Below are 23,944 nucleotides of genomic sequence, written 5' to 3' on the forward strand. Positions count from 1 at the left end.
TCACTGTTAGCATGCACATGGATGGGCAGGACCTATAAATAAACAAAAATTTAGTGTGAGGGAAGGAAGAGTGTGGATTATAATAACCTCAGGGAGGTAAGTGATTTGCACTGTTGTCTAGAGCCATGTCCTACATATAGCTAGCACTTAATCAGCATTATTGGAGAGAAGTTACCTTCAGTGGGTCCTAGGTCCAAGGTGGAGTCATTCAGCTCTCCCTCATCTTCCCAGAAATACTGTGGTGGCTGCAGAATCCTGGACTCTTCATTTTCTTCACTGGTGAAGCCTGAGCCAGGACCTCCCAACCCAATTCCTGGCCCAATGGCCTCACTTGGCTCAACTGGGTCCACAGACTCCAGTCCACTTGGCAGCAGGAGATCCAACAGAGAGGTAGAAGTGAGCCCCTCTGGGCCAGGCTCTTCAAGCCCTATCAGGCACATCCCCAAGGACACACCTGTGCAAACACAAAAAGAAAAGAGGCTGTAAGAGTTTGGAAGGGACAAGGAGGAGGAATCTAGACCAAAAAATCACCCAAGAGCACAAACTTTACATAAGTTTAGCAATAGCCATATCGATGTAGTCAGCAGTCAACAAAATTTGGGGAGGGTGTGGAGTCCACCCAGGTGTATAGTGGGAATGGTTCGAGGGGAGGGAACAGGATGGCACGTTTCATTTGCAGGAAGATGCTGGACCTCCTTTTTCTCTTTAGGCAGAGCTGATGAGTTCCTGAAAAATGGCGGTTCAGCTCTTTTGAGAAGCAAGAGAAGGAGAGCATTTAAGGCCTGGGAAATAGTGCTAGTGTGTGTGGGAAGGCAAGGAAAGAAGTAATATTGAATCCTAGACTAACCCATGCATAGTCATGCCTCCCCAGGTCTTATCAAAGATGTGACTAAATTGGTTACTTTTAAAAACTCACTCTGTATTTTAGCGGAATAGTATCCTGAATATTTTGTCCTAAATATTTTCTTTACAAAGAATTGCACTACAAACTGATAAGTGGTTCTGAGATTCACTTTGGAATTTTTTTCATTGTAATATACAGATTAGTAAGGCCCCAACGGTTGTTTGCTTTTTTCATTACTCTGCAAGTATGCTTGTCTGGTTTATTACATGAGCAACCGCTTCCACGATCTGTGATCTTGGGTAAGGCCTTTTTACCCCCTCTGTTCCTCAGTGTCCTCCTCTGTACAAGGTAACAGCTGGAGACCGACTAGGAAGCTGATTGAAGGCAATGTCATAAGGGATCTCATTGGATCTTTTACAAGGGGATGAGCTGTTTCCTTATCTCCAAACTACCTGACTTGTCTTTTCTGAGTAGAGCTGGTGCAAGCCAGAAGGTAGCCCTTTCCCTTGAGCTCTCAGTGCCAGGAATTCTAATCTTTTGTGAAAGTTGACTAGGTTGGCCTCCCTCCCTTTGTTTACCTGTAGGAGGATGGGTATTCATCTTTGTAAAGAGTATCATATCTTACACTCTCCATTTGTGTGTAAAGTCTATGTATGAGTCTCTGGACTCAAGAAACAAAAAACAGCTACCAAACAAATCTTCCTCCTTCCTTGTCTTCAAAGCAGAAGAGACCATTCAATTAACCACAGACTGTCTGAATCAAGAGATCCAAAGAGATGAGCTAGTGCGGCTATCCTTGAGGCTGCTGGGCCAGATTCAGAGAGTACAATGTTTTCCTTGCCCAAGGATCAGGAAGAGCCAACACCACTAGAATGAGGGAGCTGCTGACCCTGTCCATTCTGTTGGAGGGGTTATATTGAGTGATGTTTACTTCTGTCATCTCCCTGAATTCCTAAGGAAAAAGAAATGCAACATCCAGCACACCATGGGTCTGCCTTACCTAGACGACCTGAGTGGGTTCCATGGTTATGGGGGCTGCATAGGGAAGGCAGAACTCTGTCCCATGGGTCCTCGTTGCCCTCCAAGCAAGCGTGATGAACATAATGTGGGGGATGAGGTTAGTAAAAAGGGCCCCGCATTTGGAAGCAGAGGACCTGGCTTCAAATCCCAGCTCTGTTCCTTACTGGGTGTCCCTAGCCAGACAAATCATTTGATTTCTTTGCTGCCTCTCTTTTGTTTTGTTTCATCATCTGTAAATCCAGAAGCTTGGACTAAATGATCTCTATGGTCCCCTTCCAGCTATAAATCTATAATGCTATGACACCTCTGGTAAGGATGAAGACTCACAGAAGGCCCCAAAGAGCCTATGAGCCCACAGGAACACCCTTAGGAAACAAGTCCCAGATTTGGGAACAATATAAAAACCCTCCAGCTTTACGGTAGAACCTTTATGGTCTGAATCCTCCCAAAGAGGAAGACAGACTTAAGAGCTGCTTAAGAGACAACCTACTTCTGCTGTCCCAAATGGTAACTCATGGTAACAGCAGCGACTTCACTTCTTTTGCTTCCCCACCAAATGGATTTAGTCCCTTGCCGCTCCTTTATTGGGTGTGTGAGTGGGAACACACATGACTCCTTTCTATCCAAGAGGCCAGTACTGAATACCCCTATGCCCATTCTCTGTCTAGAATTCTGGATCCCCAAACTCTCAAATCTGTCAAGGTCGATATTACCCAGTCTGCCCAGGAAATCTTTACTTCATTCAGAAGGCAGGAGCTCAGGAATTCTTGATGGTTTTGCAGACAAATTGGTTCAGGAGCGCCTGGCACTCAGAGCACATGGTTCCCCTCTCTGTAGCTGCTAGCTCTTGAGCTGAGAGGCTATACCATTTCCTCACCTGGGCTGAATCTCGCAACTCGAAGGTCAAGCATCATTGATTGCATAGATTCAAGCATACATGCAATTCCCATGAGCTTCTCTGCTTCAGAAACAGTTGTTACTCACTCCTGGAGACCACAGATTACCCACCCACCACTATACCTCCCCACCCCCCAGGATTCAGGTTCAATTTTATCTCTACTGCTCTCTCAGCAACTCCCCAGAGAAGGCAAAGGGGACAAAAAAGCCCAAGTCTTCAATCGACCAACCAACAAGTATTTATGAAGTTCTACTATGTGCCAGCCACCAGCACATATACTCCCAGTATCCAAACACAAAGAGTAAATCTCTACTCTCAAAGAGATTTCATTCTAATGGAGGAAGGGGAATAAAGACTCCCTTTTAAGTCTGAGACGACCAAGTCATCCCTGATCATCCCATATTGAGTTGGTATGAGTCAAATGACTATGTTTCTACCCTTCATAGTGAGAAATTATCAAAGTCCCAACAATCCCAAGTAAGTGCTCATTATTGTTGTTGTTGTTTGTTGTTGCTTTATAATCTATATCATATTGCTTGCTGTCTTGGGGGGTGGAGAAGGGAGACAGAGAGGGAGAAAAATTTGAAACTCAAAATCTTAAAAAAATGAATGTTGAAAACTATCTTTACACGTAATTGGAAAAAAGTAAAATAAAATACTATTTAAGAAAATAAGAATAAACAACCCCCTAAGCAAATAATAGAAAGTCACAAAGGGAGGAAACACGCATGGCCAAGGCAACTCATACCTCCAGCAAAGCAGTATCTTGGTGTCTTTTCTCTTTTTATAGTGCCCTCACACTGTTCTCCCTCAACATGACATTTCTGTGAGGTATGTCACTCTGGGGTCTCTGGGTCTGCTCCTCCCAACAGCCCAACATAGTGCCACAGCTAGACTCCCTGGCCTCGTCCTCTTCTAGGCATCACGTCTCCAACTAGGACAACTGCTCAGCTGCCAGCTGCTGGTGCTGATGGGAACTGAGAGAAATCTTCTCCTCATCCCTGCATTACAGAAGAGGTGCAAGGTAAAAGGCCAAGAGTGATTCCTTCCAAAGAGTTCTGTCATTTTTCTGGGCTGTTTTTTTTTTTTCTTGAATGCCAGTTAATGATAATTCTTAACTGAGTCCAGAGAAGACTGCTTGCTTTTTAAGGCCACCAAGAGTATGACTGATCCTTCAGACAGCTCATGGCTGCCCACCTATATAATTCTAACAAGTTGATTGAGGAACATCTTCACACTTCCTAAAGGGGTAAGGAAGTGTGAACATTTCTTTTAAAAGATTCTATTTTATTTTATTTTATTTTATTTTATTTTATTTTCAGGTCAGAATTTTCTCCCTCCCACCTCCCCTCTCCATTGAGAAAGCAATAAAAACAAAAGCCCTGTGACAAATATGTATACTAAAGCAAAATAAATTCCCTCATTAACGATATCAACAAAAAATATATACTTCAATCTTTGAGTCCATCACTTCTCTATCTAGCGGTAAGTAGGACATTTCATCATGAATTTCCTCAGAATTGTGGTTTGTCATTGTGTTTATCAGAGTTCCTCAGTCTTTCAAAGTTGTATGTCTTTACAACATTGTTGTTATTGTAGAAATTATTTTCCTGGTTCTGTTTCCTTTGGTCCATATCAATTCATATAATGAACTCCAATCACAATAACAACAATAACAGCTAGCTAGCATTTATATAGTACTTTAAGGGTTGCAGCAGTCCTGAGATATAAGTACTATTTACTATGCCCATTTTACAGATGAGGAAGTGAAACATTCCAGCATTCTTTGAAATCATCCCCGTCATCATTTCTCAGAGCACAATATTATTCCATTACATTCATATACCATAATTTATTTAGCAATTCCCCAATTGATAGATGCTCCCCCAGTTTCCACAAAAAAAGAGCTGCTAGAGATACTTTTGTACATAAGGTCCTTTTTCTCTTTCTTTGCTTTCTTTGGACTATACAACTAAAAGTGGTAGCAAGAACTTCTTTACATTTCCTTTATATTGGCCCATCAAAGTCTGAAAGGAATGGACACTTTACAGAGTAGGAATGGGCCACTCCTAATTTCCTTCTCTACATAACAAATCTGAAAGATACCTGGCCCCTTACATCCTGTAATCTCATCACGTGGGTTGGAGGGACTCAATTGTCCTGGGATTTGCTCATCAACCTCCCACTATATCTTCTTTGGTTAAGTCTATAACTCTAGCCTGTTAAGATCAGAAAATTATGGAATCTTACAGTTGAAAGGGGTCTCACTAGTGATGTAGGAGGCAAAAAAGGGTTAATAGAAAAATCTAAGACCCAAGCTCTAGTACAGATATTAGCTCTAAAAGGGAGTCAGATCCCAGTTAATGGATAACTTATGTTAGGTTCTCATACCCATAGTGATCAACATCCATAACGGACCAGAACAGGTCAGGTCAAAATAACAATAAAGGAAAAAGACAACCTATAGAAATTCTAATGAAAAATGATTATATTTTGAAACTAGCCATGGGAATCAGAAAGAGACATGTGCAGAAAAGGCCAAATTTGTCCTCAGATTCACCTTATGACATGTAAACCCCCAAAACACACCTCCACTGAAAAAGGTACCCACCTCGGGGGTTGGCTTAGGACCCCAGGAACTCCAAATTAGGATAAGTCCTCCCTTGTAACACCCCTAGGTGGAGAATATTTTAATGAATAGGACAGGCCCTCCCTTGTACCTCCCCAAGGTGGAGATTATTATAATGAAACTGATAATCAATTTATCCATACTATAAATATAACTGTCTTTCCTTTCCTTATTTAAGAGATACCTTTCCAATATTCTGGTTCTCTCCCTGTGGTCACCCACAGCATTGCGATAAAACTTGGGAAACTGAGTCACTGAGTCTTATAATTCTTTTGGGACTCACGATCAATTGGACCCCAAATTCCATCCCACATCACTAGCAACCTAGTCCATTACATACCTGCACTGGTGGCACAGTGTATAGCACTGGGCCTAAATTTGGTGCTACATAAATGCTATTATTAAAAGAATCCAGGGGCAGGTAGGTCCTGATTCAAATCTGTCCTCAGACACTTGACATTTACTAGCTGTGTGCCCCTGGGCAAGTCACTTAATCCCAATTGCCTCACTAAAAAAAAAAATAATCCTCCTTATGAAACACACAAGTGGTCCTCCAGTCTCTTTTTGAAGACCTCTAGTGAGGGAGAGTCCTCTGCCTCTTAAGGCAGTCCATCTCAGTTTTGGAAAACCTGAATTGATAGGAAGCTTTTAGGGACATCAAGTCTAATTTTGCTACTTTAAAACTTCCCCACACTGCTTCCAGTTCTGCCCTCTGCAGCCAGACAGGACGTCTAATCCAGCTTCCACACATCTTCAGATGCTTGAACATAGTGATCACTTTTTCAGATGTTTCTTCTCCAGGCTAACTATCACCAGTTCCTTTAATCTATCTTCATAGGGTAGGGACTTAAGGCCTTCTCATTATCCCAGTTGCTCTCCTCTGGATGCTACACAATTCACTTTTTTTTGGATCTTCTGTGACTGTCACCCAGTGTGTTAGCTATTCTTGACAGTTCGGTGGCATGTGTCTTTATTTAAATCATTGATAAAAATGTTAATTAGGTCAGGGACAAAGATCGATCCCTGGAGTATTCCATTGGAGACATTTCTCCAAGCTGATATCAAGGCATTAATGACTACTCTATGAAAATGACCATCCAAATACTATTATGCTATAAGAAATGATGAACAGGCAGATTTCGGAAAAACCTGGACTTACATGAACTGATGCTGAGTGAAGTGAGCAGAACTGGGAGAACACTGTACACAGTAAGAGCAATACTGTGTGATGGTCAACTGTGATAGACTTAGCTTTTCTCAGCAATACAATGATCCAAGACAATTCCAAAAGACTCATGATGGAAAATGTTCTCCACATCCAGAGAAGTAACTATGGAATTGGGATGCAGATGGAAGCATACTGTTTTCATTTTTGTTGTTGTTTATGTTTCTTCTTTCTTGTGTCTTTTTTTCTTTGTTCTGATTCTTCTCTCACAACATGACTAATATGGAAATATGTTTACCATGATTGTAACATATAATCTATATCAGATTGCTTGGTGGCTTCAGGAGAAGGGAGGAAAGGGAGAAAGGGAGAAAGGGAGAAAAATTTGGAACTCAATGTCTTACAAAAACGAATGTTGAATTGTGTGATGATTGGGGCAGCTAGATGGCGCAGTGGATAGAGCACCAGCCCTGGAGTCAGGAGGACCTGAGTTCAAATCCGACCTCAGACACTTAACACTTACTGGCTGTGTGACCCTGGGCAAGTCACTTAACCCCAATTGCCTCACTAAAAAAAAAAAAAAAAAAGAATTGTGTGATGATCAACTGTGATATACTTAATTCTTCTCAGCAATACAATGATCCAAGACAATGCCCAAAGATTTATGGTGGAAAATGCTCTCCACAATTAGAAAAAGAACTATGGAATCTGAATGCAGACAGAAGGGTACTATTATCACTTTTGTTGTTGCTTTTTTGTTATTGTTCTTGTTTATTCTTTGTTATAGAGCCCAGCACCCCAGAAGTTCTCTGGGGTACCTCAAAGAACCTTCTCCTTAAGAAACTAAACCAAAGGACAGACATACCTAAAGAGATAAATGGAACCTGATCAGGAATGAGCTAGCTTCAGGACCACCACCCTTCATTCCAGTCTCGCTCAGCCCTGGGGAGATAAGGTGTGGCTGCTGCTTTTGTGCTGGGAGGAGGAGAGAGATGGCTTGAGAGATCTGCAGCCACCCCTCACCCAACTCACCCAGACACCACCAGTGGGGGATGATCCTCCCTCACTAAGGGAACTTTCCACAGTCAGATGATCACCCCCATTAGTCCTCTATAAAAGTATATGCCTGTCTCCTGCTCAAGGGGACTGGTATCTTGAAGCCATACTCTGTGCCATGCCTTCTCCCCATGAGAAGAAGTCCAAGGATTTCTCTCTTGGTTTCCCTTCCCCAGCCTCTAAATAAACTTATTTTATTCTATTGGATTTGTGTGCAAGAGGGTGTATTTCTTTAAAGAGGAATTCCTAAGGACCCCAACCTCTGTTCCTACCCCAAACCCCCTACCCAATTTCCCACAACATTCTTTCTTTCATTTTTTTCCTTTTGTTCTGATTAATATGGAAATATGTTTAACATGATAGTAATGTATAACCTATATCAGATTGCTTGCTAGCCTCAGGAGGGGAGAAGGAAGGGAGGGTGGGAGAAAAATTTGGAACTCAAAAAATATCTTTATGTGTAATTGAGAAAAATTTAAAAATTTGAAAATAAATTTGAAAAAAAGAAAAAATGAATGTTGAAAACTATGTTTATATGTAATTGGAAAAATAAAATACTATTAAAATAAAAAAGAATAATCATCTAACAAGGTCTGAATCCATCTAAACTGTAAAATAATCTAGTTTACATCTCTCCATCTTGTCCATAAGAATAGCATGAGACACTGTTAAATATTTTGCTGAAACCTAGGTTTACTTTATCTATAGCATTTTCCTGATCTGTTACAGTCTTAAAAAATAATAAATTAAGCTAGTGTGACTTGACCCACTGATAAAGCCAAGCTGTCACTTAATGATCACAGCATTTATTTATAAGTGGATAATAACAAATGGTCTTTTTAATAATATGCCCTAGAAGCTTGTTAAGAACTAAAGTCAAACACACCAGATTAATTTCTAGACTCTACTCTTTTCCTTTTTTCTGAAAATTGGGGCATGTGTCCTTATCCAGGCCTGTAGCACATTTCTAATTCTTCCCAATCTCTCAAAGCACTGTCAGTAGCTCAGCGACCAGATTGGTTTGTTTCTTCAGTACTCAGCAATGTAGTTCAGTTCTTCAGCTACTCATTAAGGGCAACTAGATTCCTCCCTAGGTATTCTCTCCCTTAAACTGGGTTTCAATTCCCAGTTAATCATTTTTGTTTCGACTTTGTTAATCCAAAGATCATTCTCCTTGGCAGAAAAAATGGAAACCAACTAAGCTAAGTAGCTCTCACTTCTCACTGTTGTTTGCTATCATTGTCACTTTGAGCAGTATAGTTTGATGCTTTTTGTTACTTGTTTTGTTTCCCCAAAATCACTTTTTAAAAAGTGCACTTTTTTCATCCTTTACATTCATCATTGATCTCATAATCATATTAGGGATAGCAGTTTTCCTCACTGTTTTCTCCATCACTTAAAAGATAACCTGCAAATGTGTGTGTGGGGATGTAACTTCAAAGTAAGGGTCAAATAGGGGCGGCTAGATGGTGCAGTGGATAAAGCATGTCCCTGGATTCAGGAGGACCCGAGTTCAAATCCGGCCTCAAACACTTGACACTAGCTGTGTGACCCTGGGCGAGTCACTTAACCCTCATTGTCCCACAAAACAAAAACAAAGTAAGGGCCAATGGCAGCCTGGGATTCACTAATACAGAGCAGGAGCTGTTACCCTTTCTCCTCTTGCCTTCTTAATCAGTCTTCCTGTCTCAAGTCTCTCACCACTTCAATACATTCTACACTCAGTTTCCAAAGTGATTTTCCTAAAGCTGTAGGTATGACTTTTTAATTTTCCTGCTCAGTCAACTTCAGTGGCTCCCTATTACCTTCAGGATCAAACTTAAAGTCCTTTGGCACCGAAAGCTTTTCACAGTCTGACCCCTTGACATCTCTCCAACCTCCTTACTTTCCATTCCCCTCCACTCTCTCTATAAGCCAGTCATACTGGCCACCTCGCTGCTCCTCACACACAACCCTCCATTTTCTGTCTCCATGATTTTGTACTAGCTGTTTCCCCATGCCTGCAATGCTCTCCCTCCTCGCCTCCACCTTGTAGAATCCTCGACTCTTTATAAGATTCCTTTCAAGCACCACTTCCTCTGTGAAACCTTTCTTCTCTTCCGGCTGCTAGCACCATCCCTTCTAAGGTTACCTTCCACCTAGGTGCACATTCTCATGTATATGTGCTATTTTCCCCTATTAGAATTAAGTTCATTGAGGGCATCTCTAGCACCTAGCACAGTGCCTGGAAGGTAGTAAACACTTACTACATGTCGGTGGGTTAACTGTTTCTTTACAAGAAAGTCTAATCTGCCAGAGACATATCTAGTTCTGAATTCTATCTTACTGTCTCACAGTATGAGGCCAAACTTGCATCCTTAGGTTAGGAACTAGAAATTACCATACTTCCTACATTTGTGTCAGTTTTTATTACTGTCTCCCTTCTTGGAGGTTATTTTCTATGAATTACTTAATGTTTCCACTGTTATTCTTCCCATATCATAGCTGCTACTCTTGATAAATATCAAGTTATTACCTTCTTCTTCCCATTTTAGATTAATACCCTCTAAATCAGATTCAAAAGACTCCAGACAAGTATATTTTAATACCTTTCACTGAGGAGTCACTAACTACCACTACATATCTCTTTTCCCCTTAACCTTTACTGGGTGATCTCCCTCCAGAGACCATCTATGGATCCATATCATCATTTTTTGGAAATATATCAACTTTTAGGAGTACACTTGTTCTCAAAAAAAAAAATACAGTCTCTCTTTATATATACACACACATACATACACAGACACAGACACACACACACACACACACACACACATATATAGCGGGGCAATGAGGGTTAAGTGACTTGCCCAGGGTCATACAGCTAGTAAGTGTCAAGTGTCTGAGGCTGGATTTGAACTCAGGTCCTCCTGAATCCAGGGTCTGTGCTTTATCCACTGTGCCACCTAGATGCCCCTACATTTTTAAGTTTAATTTGAATTATTAACATTTTCCCATTACTTTCTTAAGTCTAGATAATCAACAAAACACTAAATCTAGCTCTGATTCGTAGTTTTTGCCAGTTTCTGAGTTGCAAATGCTCACACTGGAAAGCTAACAATCTGCTCATGAGTCAGTTTGAGCTGGCCCCAGCACACCCCTGCCATATCTCAAAGGGTCCAGTTCCTTCCTTTGTAGAAATAACAGCATATGTACAGTTAGCTTCTTCTCTTCCTTTTCAGGCCGTATTGTTCTACTTTCCAGCTTCCTAACACAGGCAGATTATCTTCTACCTCTTTAAATTCTTTTTCTTCTCTGCATTTACCTTGAAGTCCTTCTTCCATTTGGGGAGGGGGTTGGTGGTGCTTTTTGTTTTGTTGGGTTTTTTGTTTTTTGTTTTTTCAAAAAAACATTTCATCCTGTCTCACAACCTGGGAAATGGAGAAGCATTCCTCAAGTCTCCTTTTACCTCCTCTTCTAAGAGGGAAACCAAACAAGCCACTCTGTGCATACTTAGTGGTTGCTTGGGCCATAATTCAAAGGAAAATATTGTACCCTTTCTTCAAATCTTTGTAAAAATGCTTCTTACCTTCTATTGTTGCCGGAATCAAGATCCTTGGATCTCATTTGAACACACACTTTGCTACAAACTCTATCTGTCTATAGTTTCCCTGCTAAGAAACGTCTGATCCAATCCTAGCCACTAGTAGAGAGGAATAAAAGCTATTCTGGCACCAGGAGGCAGAGGTAAACTTAGGCCTTGCCCCTATGTGGGTATCCTCCTTTCCTTCCCCCTTTTCTCATTGTTCCCCACCTCCCACCTTCTAGGCCCCCCTTGATGTTTTGTCTTCCCCTGTTAGAACATAAGCTTCCTGGAGGCAGAGATTGTCTTGTTTTGGTACCCTCAGCACTTAGTAGAATACCTGGTAGGGAAAAAAGGGAAGAGAATAAGCATTTATATAGCACCAACTATGTGTCAGCCACTGTGCTTTGTTTTACAAATATCGTCTCATTGGATCCTCATAACAACCCTGTGCCATAGGTGCTATTATTATCCCCATTTTACAGTTGAAGAAACTAAGGAAAACAGAAGTGACTGGCCTAGGGCCACATAACTAGTAAGCATCTGAGGCAGGATTTGAACTTAGTGCTCCACCTACCTGCCTCTCTGGTATATTGAGTGCTTTATCCATCTCTGTCTCTGTCTCTGTGTCTTTCTCTGTCTCTGTCTCTCTCTCTGTCTGTCTCTGTCTCTGTCTCTCTGTCTCTGTCTCTCTGTCTCTGTCTCTGTCTCTCTCTGTCTCTGTCTCTCTCTGCCTCTGTCTCTGTCTCTGTGTGTCTCTCTCTCTGTCTCTCTCCATCTCTGTCTCTCTCTTTCCCTTCCCCTGCCCTCTCTTCAGTGCTGGTCCTCCCGGGACTCCCAGGATACTGGATAGATGAATGAGTACCTCCATTACCCCATTTACCCAGATGCCAGGACTACTTGTTGTAGAACAACTATCATGCAGGGGCAAAGAATCAAGCAAGTGGACATTAAATCTGGAGTACAATGTTCAATAAAACAGAAATAAGATCAACTCAATGGTATTATTCTTCATTGCCCTGGCCAGTATCTGACTCTTTAACTTTCCCCTCCTTGTCTTAGTTCTGTTCTCTGAAGCTACCCTGAACAAGTTCACTCCTTCTTTGGGGCATTTAGAGACAGTGAACAAGTTACAGTGATCCAGCTTCCTCCTGGCAAATCATCCTGGCTAAAGATCAAAGGAAAAAAACTTGCAATAACTATATATTGGATGGTTTTATAGGTCCTAGGCAGATGAGTGATGCAGATCTGTATTCTCCATGCACCAGACTCTAGGGAAGAACAACAGGCACATGAAGGGCAATTTGGACAATAAAAAGGGAAACAAGGTATATATAGTAGAAAGAGTACTGCATTTAGAGTCAGAGGACATGGGTTCAAATCCTAGCCCTGAGTCATCTTGGAAAGTCACTTTACCTCTCTGGGTCTTAGTTTACTCATCTGTAAAAAAATGAGGGGATTGGACTAGATAACCTCTAAGGTTCCTTTAACCTCTAAATTATTATCTTATTGCTGTTAATATTACTATTAGAGCTATTTCTCAAACAAGAGCCATTTCCCAATAGATAAATAGTCAAAGAATAGGAACAGTTCTCATAAGAAATTAAAGTTATCAACAACTATATAAAAATGGCTCTAAATCACTAATAATAAGAGATGTAAATTAAAACAACTCTGAGGTTCCACTTAAGATAGGCAAAGATGACAAAAAAAGAAAATGACAATTGTTGGAGCCACAATAATCCATTATTGATGGAACTTTGAAATGGTTGGGCCATTCTGAAAAGCAATTTGGAACAATACTCCAAAAGGCACTAAACTGTGCATACTCTATGACCCAGTTATATCACTACCAGGTATATTCCCCAAAGAAATAAAAGAAATATGGAAAGGACCCTTAAGTTAAAAAAAAATTATAGCAGCATTCTTTTTCTGGCACAAAGCACTAGAGATAAAGGGATGCCCATCAAATGGGTAATGTTCATCAAATGGCCAACAAATAACATATGTGAATGCATTGAAATATAATTTTTAAAATTATAAAAGAGATCAACTTAGAGAATCCTGGGAAAACTTGCCTGAACTGATACAAAGGAGTGATAAACAGCAGAAAAATTAATATAATATTGTAAATGAAACAATATTGAAAGATTTAAGAACTCTGACCAATGCAATGACCAATAAATACTCTGGGGAAATGAAATAAACTGTATTTCCCACCTCTTGAGAAGCAATGTATTATAAATGCAAAATAAGATATGTTTTCATATATGACCAATGTATATATTATTTTTGTTTGTCTATATGTGTGTGTATTTTGTTGTTGTTACAAGGGAAGTCTGTCATTTTTTAAATTTTGAGGGGGAGTAGGGGGTTAAAAATTACTCCAAAAAATTTTTTTAAAGACATTAGTGGGGCAGCTAGGTGGTGCAGTGGATAAAGCACCAGTCCTGGATTCAGGAGGACTCGAGTTCAAATCCAGCCTCAGACACTTGATACTAACTAGCTGTGTGACCTTGGGCATGTCACTTAATCCTCATTGCCCCGACAAAAAAAAAAAAAGCATTAGTGAAACAATTTTAAATGTACAGAAGAGAATAGAAGGAAACTCAGAAGGGAACACAAACAAGAAGGGTAGTGTGGATATTACCTTGTTAAATTTAAAATATCCTTTTTAAAAGACAAGCAATACATAACATTCATCATGTCAGTCAATATGCATTTATTGAAGCACTTATTATGTGCCAAGCATTTGGGGTACAAAGAAAAGCAAAAAGAAAAGTCTGTGTCCTCAAGGATCTTATACTCTAATACATGTACAGAAATAGACATATATAAGGTATACATAAAATAGACAGAAGGTAATCTTAGAAGGAGAGACTCTAACAGCTAGGAGATGAGAAAAGCCTCCTATGGGAGGTAGCATTTGAGAAGAGTTCTGAAGGAAGCCAAGGATTGAAAGACATAAAGGTGGAAAGAAAGAACAAATGCCCCATGTGGGAGAGATAGTTAGTATAAAGGCATGCGGACGAAAGATGGAGTATTATATGTGAGGGCCCAAGCAGCTGGATCCTAGAATTCATGGAGAGTAAAGCGTCAGAACACTGGAAAGGAATAAAGAGGCCACTTATAAAGATAAACAATGGATTTTAAATTTTATTGTGGAGGTAATAGCCACTGAAGTTAATGGGGGTGGGGAAGTGTGACAAGGTCATCCTTTTGTTTAATGTCCTAAAGTGTAGGAAAATCATGTTGGCAGCTGGGTGGAAGATGGACTGTAGGGGAAAGAGATTAGGGAAAGAGAGACTATTTAGAAGACTATTGCAATAGTCTAAACAAGAGATTGGAATGATTGGAATGATGCCACCTACTGGAGACTTACTATAGGAAAGCTCCACCATGAAGGAAGTTCTTTGAGGGCAGGACCATGTGTCTTTTCTTTGGTGTCAGGAAGTGATGTTTGCTGGTGGGAGGAGGAAGGGGGAGCCGGGCACTCTGCCTCTTTCTGTTTTCCTGGGGACGCTGGTGGAGAAGGGAGCTAGAAACGTGTTCTCCCTTTAATAGATAGATGAATGTAGGCCTTTCTCTCACTCTTTACCAAATTCTTATTCTCCTTAATAAATGCTTAAAAGCCTAACTCTTGCTAAAGTTTATAATTTATTGGCGACCACTCATTAGATATTTTAGACAAACTAGCTAGAATTTTAGCCTTAACAAGATGATGAGGGCCTGAACTAAGTCCTCATCAGCTCTTGATGGATGTGGAATTGAAGAGAAAGGAAGGTATAGGAGAAATGTTTTGAAGGTACAAATATTAGTTTTGGCAACAGATTAGATATGTACATTGAGTGAAAAGTGAGGAGTTGAGGCAGCTAGGTGGTGCAGTGGATAGAGCACCGGCCCTGGATTCAGGAGGACCTGAGTTCAAATACGGCCTCAGACACGTAATACTTACTAGCTGTGTGACCCTGGGCAAGTCACTTAACCCCAATTGCCCTGCAAAAAAAAAAAAAGAAAAAGAAAAAGGAAAGTGAGGAGTTAAGGATGCCACCTAGGTTGCCAACCTGGGTAACTCAAAAGGATGGTGATATCCTCAATAATAATAGGGAAGTTAGGGGCAGCGAGGTGGCACAGTGGATGGAGCACCGGCCCTGGAGTCAGGAGTACCTGAGTTCAAATCCGGCCTCAGACACTTAATACACACTTACTAGCTGTGTGACCCTGGGCAAGTCACTTAACCCCAATTGCCTCACTAATAATAATAATAATAATAATAATAATAATAATAATAATAATAATAATGAAGTTAAAAGAAGGGAGTGTTTGGATGGAGAATTAATGAGTTCTAGGGGGCAGATAGGTGCCACAGTGGATAAAGCACCAGCCCTAGATTCAGGAAGACCTGCGTTCAAATCCAACCTCAAACACTTGACACATACTAGCTGTGTGACCCTGGGCAAGTCACTTAACCCTCACTGCCCCACAAAATAAAAAGAGTAACCAATTTGGGGCAGCTAGGTGGCACAGTGGATAAAGCACTGGCCTTGCATTCAGAAGGACCTGAGTTCAAATTCAGCCTCAGCCACTTGACACTTACCAGCTGTGTGACCCTGGGCAAGTCACTTAACCCTCATTGCCCCCCACACACACACCAAAAAAAGAATGAGAATTAATGAGTTCTGATTTGGATATGTTGACGTTGAGATGTCTACAGGACATCCAATTTGAAGTGATGAAAAACTAGAGCTCAGGAAAGACACTAGGATTGGATATTCAGATCTGTGAATCATCTATATAGAAACTGAACCCAGGGGAGCTGATGAGATCACTAAATGAGATCATCTAGTTAGTATAGAGTGAAAAGAGAAGCCCAAGACAGAGCCTTAGGAGACACACTCATGGTTAGTGAGCATGACATACACACTCCAACAAAGGAAACAGAAAAAGAAAACCAATACCAATAGGAAAAGAAGAGAAAGCAGTGTCCTGAAAACCTGGAGGAAAGAGAGTATCTAAGAGGTGAGCCACTGTGTCAAGGGCAAGAAATATGAAGACTAAGAAAAGACCATCAGCTTTAGCATTTAAAAGATCACTGGTAACTTCAGAGAAAGTAGTTTTATTGGAATGATAAGGTCTGAAGCCAAACTGAATCGAGCTTAGAAGAGAGTGAGAGGGGAAATGGAGCCACTAAGTAGAGAAATTACGAATAATGAGAAAAATGCAAATCCAAACAACTTGACATTTTACCTAATATCTAGCCAATTGCCAAAGATGACAAACAATGGAAATAATCAGTGCTGGAGGAGCTACAGAAGACAGCTGTTGTTGAGGGGCTATAAAATGGTTCAACCATACGGGGAAACAATTTGGAATTGTGCCAAAACGTGACTAAAATTTCCCTTTTAACTAATATATCCTACTGTTAGGGGTGTGTGTGTGTGTGTGTGTGTGTGTGTGTGTGTGTGTGTGTGTGTGTGTGTGTGTGTCTATCTATCTATCTATCTACCTATCTATTTTATGTGTACATACACATACATACCCCTAACAGTAGGATATATATAGATATATAGACATATGTGTGTGTGTGTATGAAGTCATAGATATGTGTGTTTTTTCTATATGAAGTCACAGAAAGAAATGTTCCATATTCATAGTAGCACATTTGGGGGACTATTATAGATAACGCATCATGGCTAAACAAATTGTGGCACATGAATGCAATGGAACATTATTACTACTATAAGAAAAAAAGACAGGGCAGCTAGGTGGTGCAGTGGATAAAACACAGGCTCTGGATTCAGGAGGACCTGAGTTCAAATCCGGCCTCAGACACTTGACACTAGCTGTGTGACCCTGGGCAAGTCACTTAACCCTCATTGCCCCACCAAAACAAAACAAAACAAAACAAAGAAACAATGACAACAGAAAATTCAGGGAAGCACAAGCAGATGAATAAATTGAAGGAGAGTGAAGTAAGAAAAGTCAGGAAAAACAACATACATACAATGCCTACAAAAGTGTAAATGGAAAAATAACAAAACTGTCAGGGGCTATCTGCTTGCCTACAGGATAAAGTCCAAACCCCTTGTCCTGATACTTAATTGTCTGTACAATCTTTCCCCGACCTCCCTTTTACCAGTTTCATCTTCCCACTACTCTTCTAAACAAATCCTTCTGTCTGGTAAAATTGGACTACTTCACATGCTTCACATGCCCCAGATGCATACTATACTTTCCTGTATATAGACCTTAGCTCATGCTATTCCTGCTTCCTTGAATGTCTTTTTCCTCCCATAGCCACCTAATGAAAACCTAGCCATCTGGTATGGACTTGGCCTGATTCAGACTAATCTCCTGGTAGTTTGGATCTAAAACTGAAATGAAATAAAACTTTTGTAATCTAACGGTTAGCAAAAAGATCATTTTACTTAGCCAAGACAGGAGAAGGCCAGTTGGAGCAAGGAATAGAGTTCATCCAGGATAAAGCGTTGGTTCAATTGGACACAGCTTCCCAATGTGGTTCATACTGATAGTCTGTAATCACAAGCTAGAAAAAGAAGATCTAGCCTTTCCTGTACTTGATATTTTGTACTCAGGTGGTCAGGTAGTTACATCAATGGCTCAAGCTTTTACTCAATGAGCCAATTAAATCTCGAAGGCAGTTTTTACACGTTTTAATGAAAACTAAGCAAATTTGCTGGGAGGAGGCCAGGGTAGGGAATTAGGGTATTTCCCCTACTACACAATCCTTCCAGGTACATTTCTGAAAGGTACCTGCCTCCTCCAAGAAACCTTCCATACAATCTCACCAGCCCAAAGTTCTCTCTCCATCCTTAGTGATCCCAAAGTATTTTGATGTAACTTTTTTTTTCAAATTTAGGATATTATACATTGCATTAGTTGTTTTCATACAAATCATTATTTCTCCCATTGGATTGTAAACTTATTTTTCTTTCTATCTTCCTCAATGCCTGGCATAGGACTTGGCACACAGTAGACATTCAGTAACTGTTTGTGGAATGACTGAATGGATAAATTCATTTCTCCCATCTTTCTAGAAAGTCTGGCTGGACATTTGGCAAAATATCTTTTTTACAATATCCTTGCTGACAAGAGAGAAAAAATGTGAACTGAGTGATCCTTCATTTGGTGGGTTTGGAATTGATTCAATGACTAGACCCAAAGACATTAATAAATGATTGAGGTCAACCTGAAGGGCTATTTCTAGTGCAAGGACCCAACAATATATTCTTGGCACTATTCTATGTAACATTTTTACCAATGACTTGGGTGAACACATAGATTGTATGCTCACTCAATATGTAAATAAGAGAAAAAAAATCACATTGATGATAGAAATAGAATCTAGAAAAATTTTGTCAGGCTGGTACAAATTTCATTTAATAAAATTAAGGGAATAAACCTAAAGTCTTGTACTTAGGTTAAAAAACTCAACTGCACATTTCATATACAATCTTTATTTGCTATACCATGTAGAGGAAATTATCTTTTCTTTGGAGTTTACAAAGTTCAGACTAAAAATAAATAGATGCAATTATTTAAAACCCAACTATAAGGTATATAGCATGGAAGAAAGATGTTAGACAACATTTCATTCAAAAAGACCTGGAGGCTTTAATGGACTGAAAGTTCATTTTTGCTCAACAGTGTGAGGTGGTGGCCAAAAAAAAAAAAGAAAAAAAGATTGTTATCTTAGGCTACATTAATAGAAATGCCTAGAGCAAAGAAGTTTATATTTCCACTGTAATTTTCCTTGGTCGGATGAGATAGGGAGTATGCATTCAGTTCTGGATAACACATTTTAAGAAAGATATTGATAAACTAGGACACATTATGAGCTGGTAAGTAGGATAGTGAAGAAACTGGAAGCTATGAAACAAGAAGACATTGAAGGAATCAAGGATTTTTCACCTGAAGAAGATAAAAGTAGAGGGCAACATGATAGATGTCTTCAAAAGAGGATGAGATTTGTTTTGTTTGGGCCTGGAAAACAGAACAAGAAGCAGTGACAGAAAATTACAGATACAGATTTCAGTTAAATATGAGAAGAGGGACAGCTAGGTGGCGCAGTGGATAAAGCACCAGTCCTGGATTCAGGAGTACCTGAGTTCAAATCTGGCCTCAAACACTTGACACTTACTAGCTGTGTGACCCTGGGCAAGTCACTTAACCCCCACTGCCCTACACACACACACAAAAAATATTAGTACAAAGCTTCCTAACCATTGAGCTACCTAAAGGTGGAATAGACTGCCTAGTAGGCACTAGGTTTCCCATCTCTGGAAGTTGTCATGTGGAAACCAAATCACCACTAGTGAGGAATATTGCAGCAGGAATTTCTATTTCAGTCATGTGTTGGGCTCAATAACCTCTGAGGTTCTTTTCAACTCTAAACATTCCATTATTTTTATGATTATTGAGACAGAATGTGCAACTGAAGGACTTGTGCGCACTATTCTCTGTTCCATTCTTGACTCAGGTGGAGGCTCAGGCCAGTCACTTCTTTCTCCTTGACCCAGTTCCTTCACCTGTAAAGTAAGGAGAGTCAGTTTCTCTGCAACACATCTCTCTTTCCCTGCTTTCTTTCCTATCTCTTTTGAATGTGTTGAAATAACCAAGGGCTTTAAACAACTTGGATGAAAGTGTGTGTGTGTGTGTGTGTGTGTGTGTGTGTGTGTGTGTGTCTGTGTCTGTGTAAGAGAATCTGTTTTCCTGGGTTTTCATCTCTAGGTTTTAGCTGATGTTCTCCAGGAAGCATCCCACTTTCTTTGGTTATTTTGCTTCTATGATGATTATTTTGCCTTTATATAGACCTTGATATTTTCAAAGACCTTGACAGTAGGTAATTATTTAGGTAATTAGATGGGAGTCCTTTCTCTTCAAATATGCCTACAATAAGATTACACCAAAATAGTAGCACAGACCTAGCCATTCTAAGTATAATTACTTTCACACTTAACAATTAATCTGCCTTAATTAAGGCCACACCCACTTTGATATTTCAGGATTGCGCTCTGAATGGGTGATTTTCTTTACCCCTAAGCACTTTTAATTTTCTGTTACTTTATGATGCTTGACAGAGTGGGTAGAGTAAAAGAAGCTGTCAGAAAGGACACCGAGACAAGGGAAAGAACACTGACTCTTGAGTCAGAGGCCCTGGGTTCGAATTCTGCCTCTGATACTTGATATGTAAGGGTGAATTAGATGGCCTCTGAGGTCTCTTTTTGATCATACTATGATGCCATGTAGATTTCCCAAAGAGCTGAATATCTAACTGATAAACCCAGAGAGAAAAGGGGAGGAGGTAGGCCAAATAGAAATTCTCTAGCTCATTCTCAGATTCCAAATTCAGTCCCAGTAATCTGCTCCTGATTCCAGCAGTCAACCATGAGAGATAGCAATAGGGGTTTTTTTTTTGTTGTTTGTTTGTTTGTTTTTCTGTCAATGCTTCTGAGATCCAATTCATTCTAAGCACCTTTTTGGTAGACAGAGACAAATACATTAGTTCCCTTAGGAGGTCCCTGCTTGGGGGTTTGAAATAGGTCAGTGAAAGAACACTACCACTAAGTCAGAATGATAGAATCCCAAGGGAAAACAGGGAATGAGTTATTATACTCTGCTTTACATTTCTCTGCAAAGCCTTGATTGGCTAAGGCAGGAGACAGTCTGCAGTCAGTACAGGGATAGAAAGAGGACTTGAGCAGCAAGTACCTTAAAATAATTATTCAACATCATTTATGACATACACAAGCACATCCTTATACCCCTGCATGACAACCATGCCAGACTGTGCAGCAGTGTCTGTCTCAGAGACAGAATCATACATTCCTAATTGTTCAGTTAGCAGCTACACAAAATCCAACAGCATCTGTAATACAAACACATGAACATATATAGCTTTCACCCTTGGGCAGTAATCACATAGGAACTATCCCTCTGTGGATGAGATAGTGTGATGTAACAAAAATGATAACGGATCAAGAGTTAGAAAACCTATCCCAGCTCAAATATTAACCAGTCATGTGACCATAAACAAGACATTTAACCTCCCAGCACCTTAGTTTTCTCATCTGTAAAAAATGAGATCCCTACGGAGGTTGTCCTGAGGAGCAAGTGAGATAATATGTGTGAATACACTTTGAAATTGTAAAGCACCACAGGAACGTAAGGCCAAGGTAGCATGTTACATATTGCCACAAACACTCACTGCAAAATATTTCGACATACTCGTATGGCTGCTGAATGTGAATTTAATCAATAGTTATCAAGCACCTACTTTGAACACCTACTATGTACAAGGTACTATCTCACATACTCCACTACTTTCTTCTTTGTGTAAAAGCCATAGAGAAACAGGCTGTTTCTTTCTCACCCCATAGCCTTGAGTGGCCTTGGTTCCAGGAGCTGTCCAGCAGCACCCATCTGATTCTCACAGAAGCTCACACCCTTGGTGTCACTGGGTCAAAGCCCACTGGGGAGTGTGTATGGTACACATCACAACTCCCAAGCACGTCTACCTCCATCACATGCACATACATACCCCACCCCCCTCGTCTAGTAATCACGAAATGTCCCTAAGTCAGGCAAATGGGAACTGTCCAGCAGCGTTTGTCACTCGCACCTTGTATGAAACCACATACGCGTTATCCAGGAGAGTGTCACACTTACAAACATGCTTATGCACACCGATCGCTGTGTGGGGGCTGTCCAGAGATAACTGCTTGTCAACCGGACACATACACACACACACACACACACACACACACACACACACATTGCATGAAGCCTCACAGGGGCTATCCGGCAGTGAGACTGACCGCTCCTTCCTCCACCCCTCCCCCCCAAAATTGTGCACACCTACCCCATGAGAAAAGCCCAGAGCCAGCACAGCGGGGTTTGGGGCGAGTACGCAAGCACACGCGTGTGCGAGGCCCCTGGGAGCTGTCCAGCATCGTCTCTCTCTCTCTCTCTCTCACACACACACACACACACACACACACACAAACACACACACAATGAACGGCAGTGTTTCACACAAACACCCCCCACCAACCAACGTCTGTCACATACTCTCACACCCCGCACAGCAGTGTGTCTCACACATACATAGTACAGCAACGTCTGTCACACACACACACCCTTTACGGCAGTGTGTCGCACACCCACCGGAGCAGTGTGTTTCACACACACACATCCCGTAAACCAGCGTCTATCTCTTTCTCTCTCTGTCTCTCTCTTTCTCACACATACACGCGCACACACACACACACACACACACACACACACACACCGAGGACACACGGGCTCTGTCCAGCAGCGTGTCTCACACACGCACACACACACACACACACACACACGCCGTACAAGTGTCACACACACACAGGCGCTGTCCATCAGCACCGTGTCTGTCACCGACCCTCCCCCTCTCACTTTCCCTTCCCCCCTTTCTTCTCCTCCTCCTCGGGTCTTCCCGACATTGTGCGGGCAGGCCCTGGCGGACACTCACCCCAGGCCAGCAGGAGGGCGGCGCGCAGCAGCCGGCCCATGGTGCAGCCTCACTCGGCTCCCACAGCCGCCCCGGGCGCCCTACTCCCCCTGCAGCCGCAGCAACCCTGGAGCTTCGCCTCGGGCGTAACCGAGCGCGGAGGGCGGGGCCGGCGGGGCGAGAGTGATAGGGCCGTTGAGCAGTCACTCACGTTGGACCCCGCCCCCTCCCTCCTTCCCTCTCTCTTTCGCCGGGCCGCGTGCCTCGCGCCTCGACCGGAAGGAAGCGGGTGCAGAAGAACCGACCCCCTCCCCCCAGCCCCGCCCTTTTCTGTCGGGACGAGCCAATCAGGAGCCGGGGCCCGTTTCACGTGCTTCGCATCTCTAACGGCCATCACCTCTCAACGGCTCTAGAAGCCTTCTCCATGCCCTTTTTGCCACATGTTGGGGGGAGGTTTCGGCTGGCAGAGGAGCCCTCCAACCATGGCCGCGGGCCAAGCGGGGCCTCACCTAAAAGGTTCCGGTGCCTGGCCCACACCGGGCCTCGAGATGGTTAACGCGACCAAGGACCAAGGCCTTGCTTGGCCGCAGCTGTTTGGAGGCACCAGGCCAGACCTCGTCCCTCCGGACAGGGGCACTCCCCCCCCCCCCCAGCCAGTTAAGAACAGCCGAAAGAGCCCTGGAAACTACGCAGCCTAGCGATGAAGGGCCTAAGGCGGTGGGAGTCTGAAGGCGTAGGGGAATAAATGTCCTGGCGCCCGGATCGTAAGTAAACGAGTGAAGATTCTGCACGAAGGTCCGCAAACTTTGTTGTTCCAAACAGCCAAAGTAAGACTAGATCACGGGGCGCAGGGGCATGAAGCCCGGGTCTCCTCCCTGTCATCTCGAGAAAAATCATTTCACTTCCTCTACTCCTGTTTCCTCACTCGGAAGTGGTGACTTCCCAGGGCCCCTGCGGGCAGAGGGGAGAGGGATGCGAACCGACCAAGGGGTGAAAGAAGCAGTCAGCTCCCTCATCGCTGGAAGTGGTCAGGCAGTGACTATGGTGTTTAAAGCGTTACTGTGCTAGGCGGGAGTCAGAACAGATCAGCTTTTTGGCCCTTTCCACCCCAAATGGCTGATCTTTTTCAGAGACTCAGATTTGGAGCTGAAAGGGATCCTAGAAGCCATCCAGTCCAACCTTGCTCATGTTACAGATGAGCAAACTGAGGCCCAGAAAAGTTGGGACTTGCTCAAGGTTACTTAGGTAATTAAGGTTGCTTAAG

At 41.9% G+C, this 23,944-nt stretch overlaps 1 protein-coding gene across 1 annotated transcript in view; it reads right to left on the bottom strand.

Annotated features, from left to right (window-relative positions):
• PODXL2 (podocalyxin like 2) overlaps nucleotides 1–22,852 on the bottom strand; it is a 43,006-nt gene extending 20,154 nt beyond the window's left edge. The window contains exons 1-2 of the mRNA XM_043977211.1: nucleotides 22,702–22,852; nucleotides 176–454 (exon numbers count right to left, since the gene is read on the bottom strand). Of these exons, the coding sequence (XP_043833146.1) occupies nucleotides 176–454; nucleotides 22,702–22,741 (319 nt within the window). The 5' untranslated portion in view covers nucleotides 22,742–22,852. The remainder of the gene's footprint in view (nucleotides 1–175; nucleotides 455–22,701) is intronic.
• Between the last annotated feature and the right edge of the window lie 1,092 nt (nucleotides 22,853–23,944).

This window comes from Dromiciops gliroides, chromosome 1 (assembly GCF_019393635.1).
Source record: "Dromiciops gliroides isolate mDroGli1 chromosome 1, mDroGli1.pri, whole genome shotgun sequence".
NCBI lineage: Eukaryota > Metazoa > Chordata > Mammalia > Microbiotheria > Microbiotheriidae > Dromiciops > Dromiciops gliroides.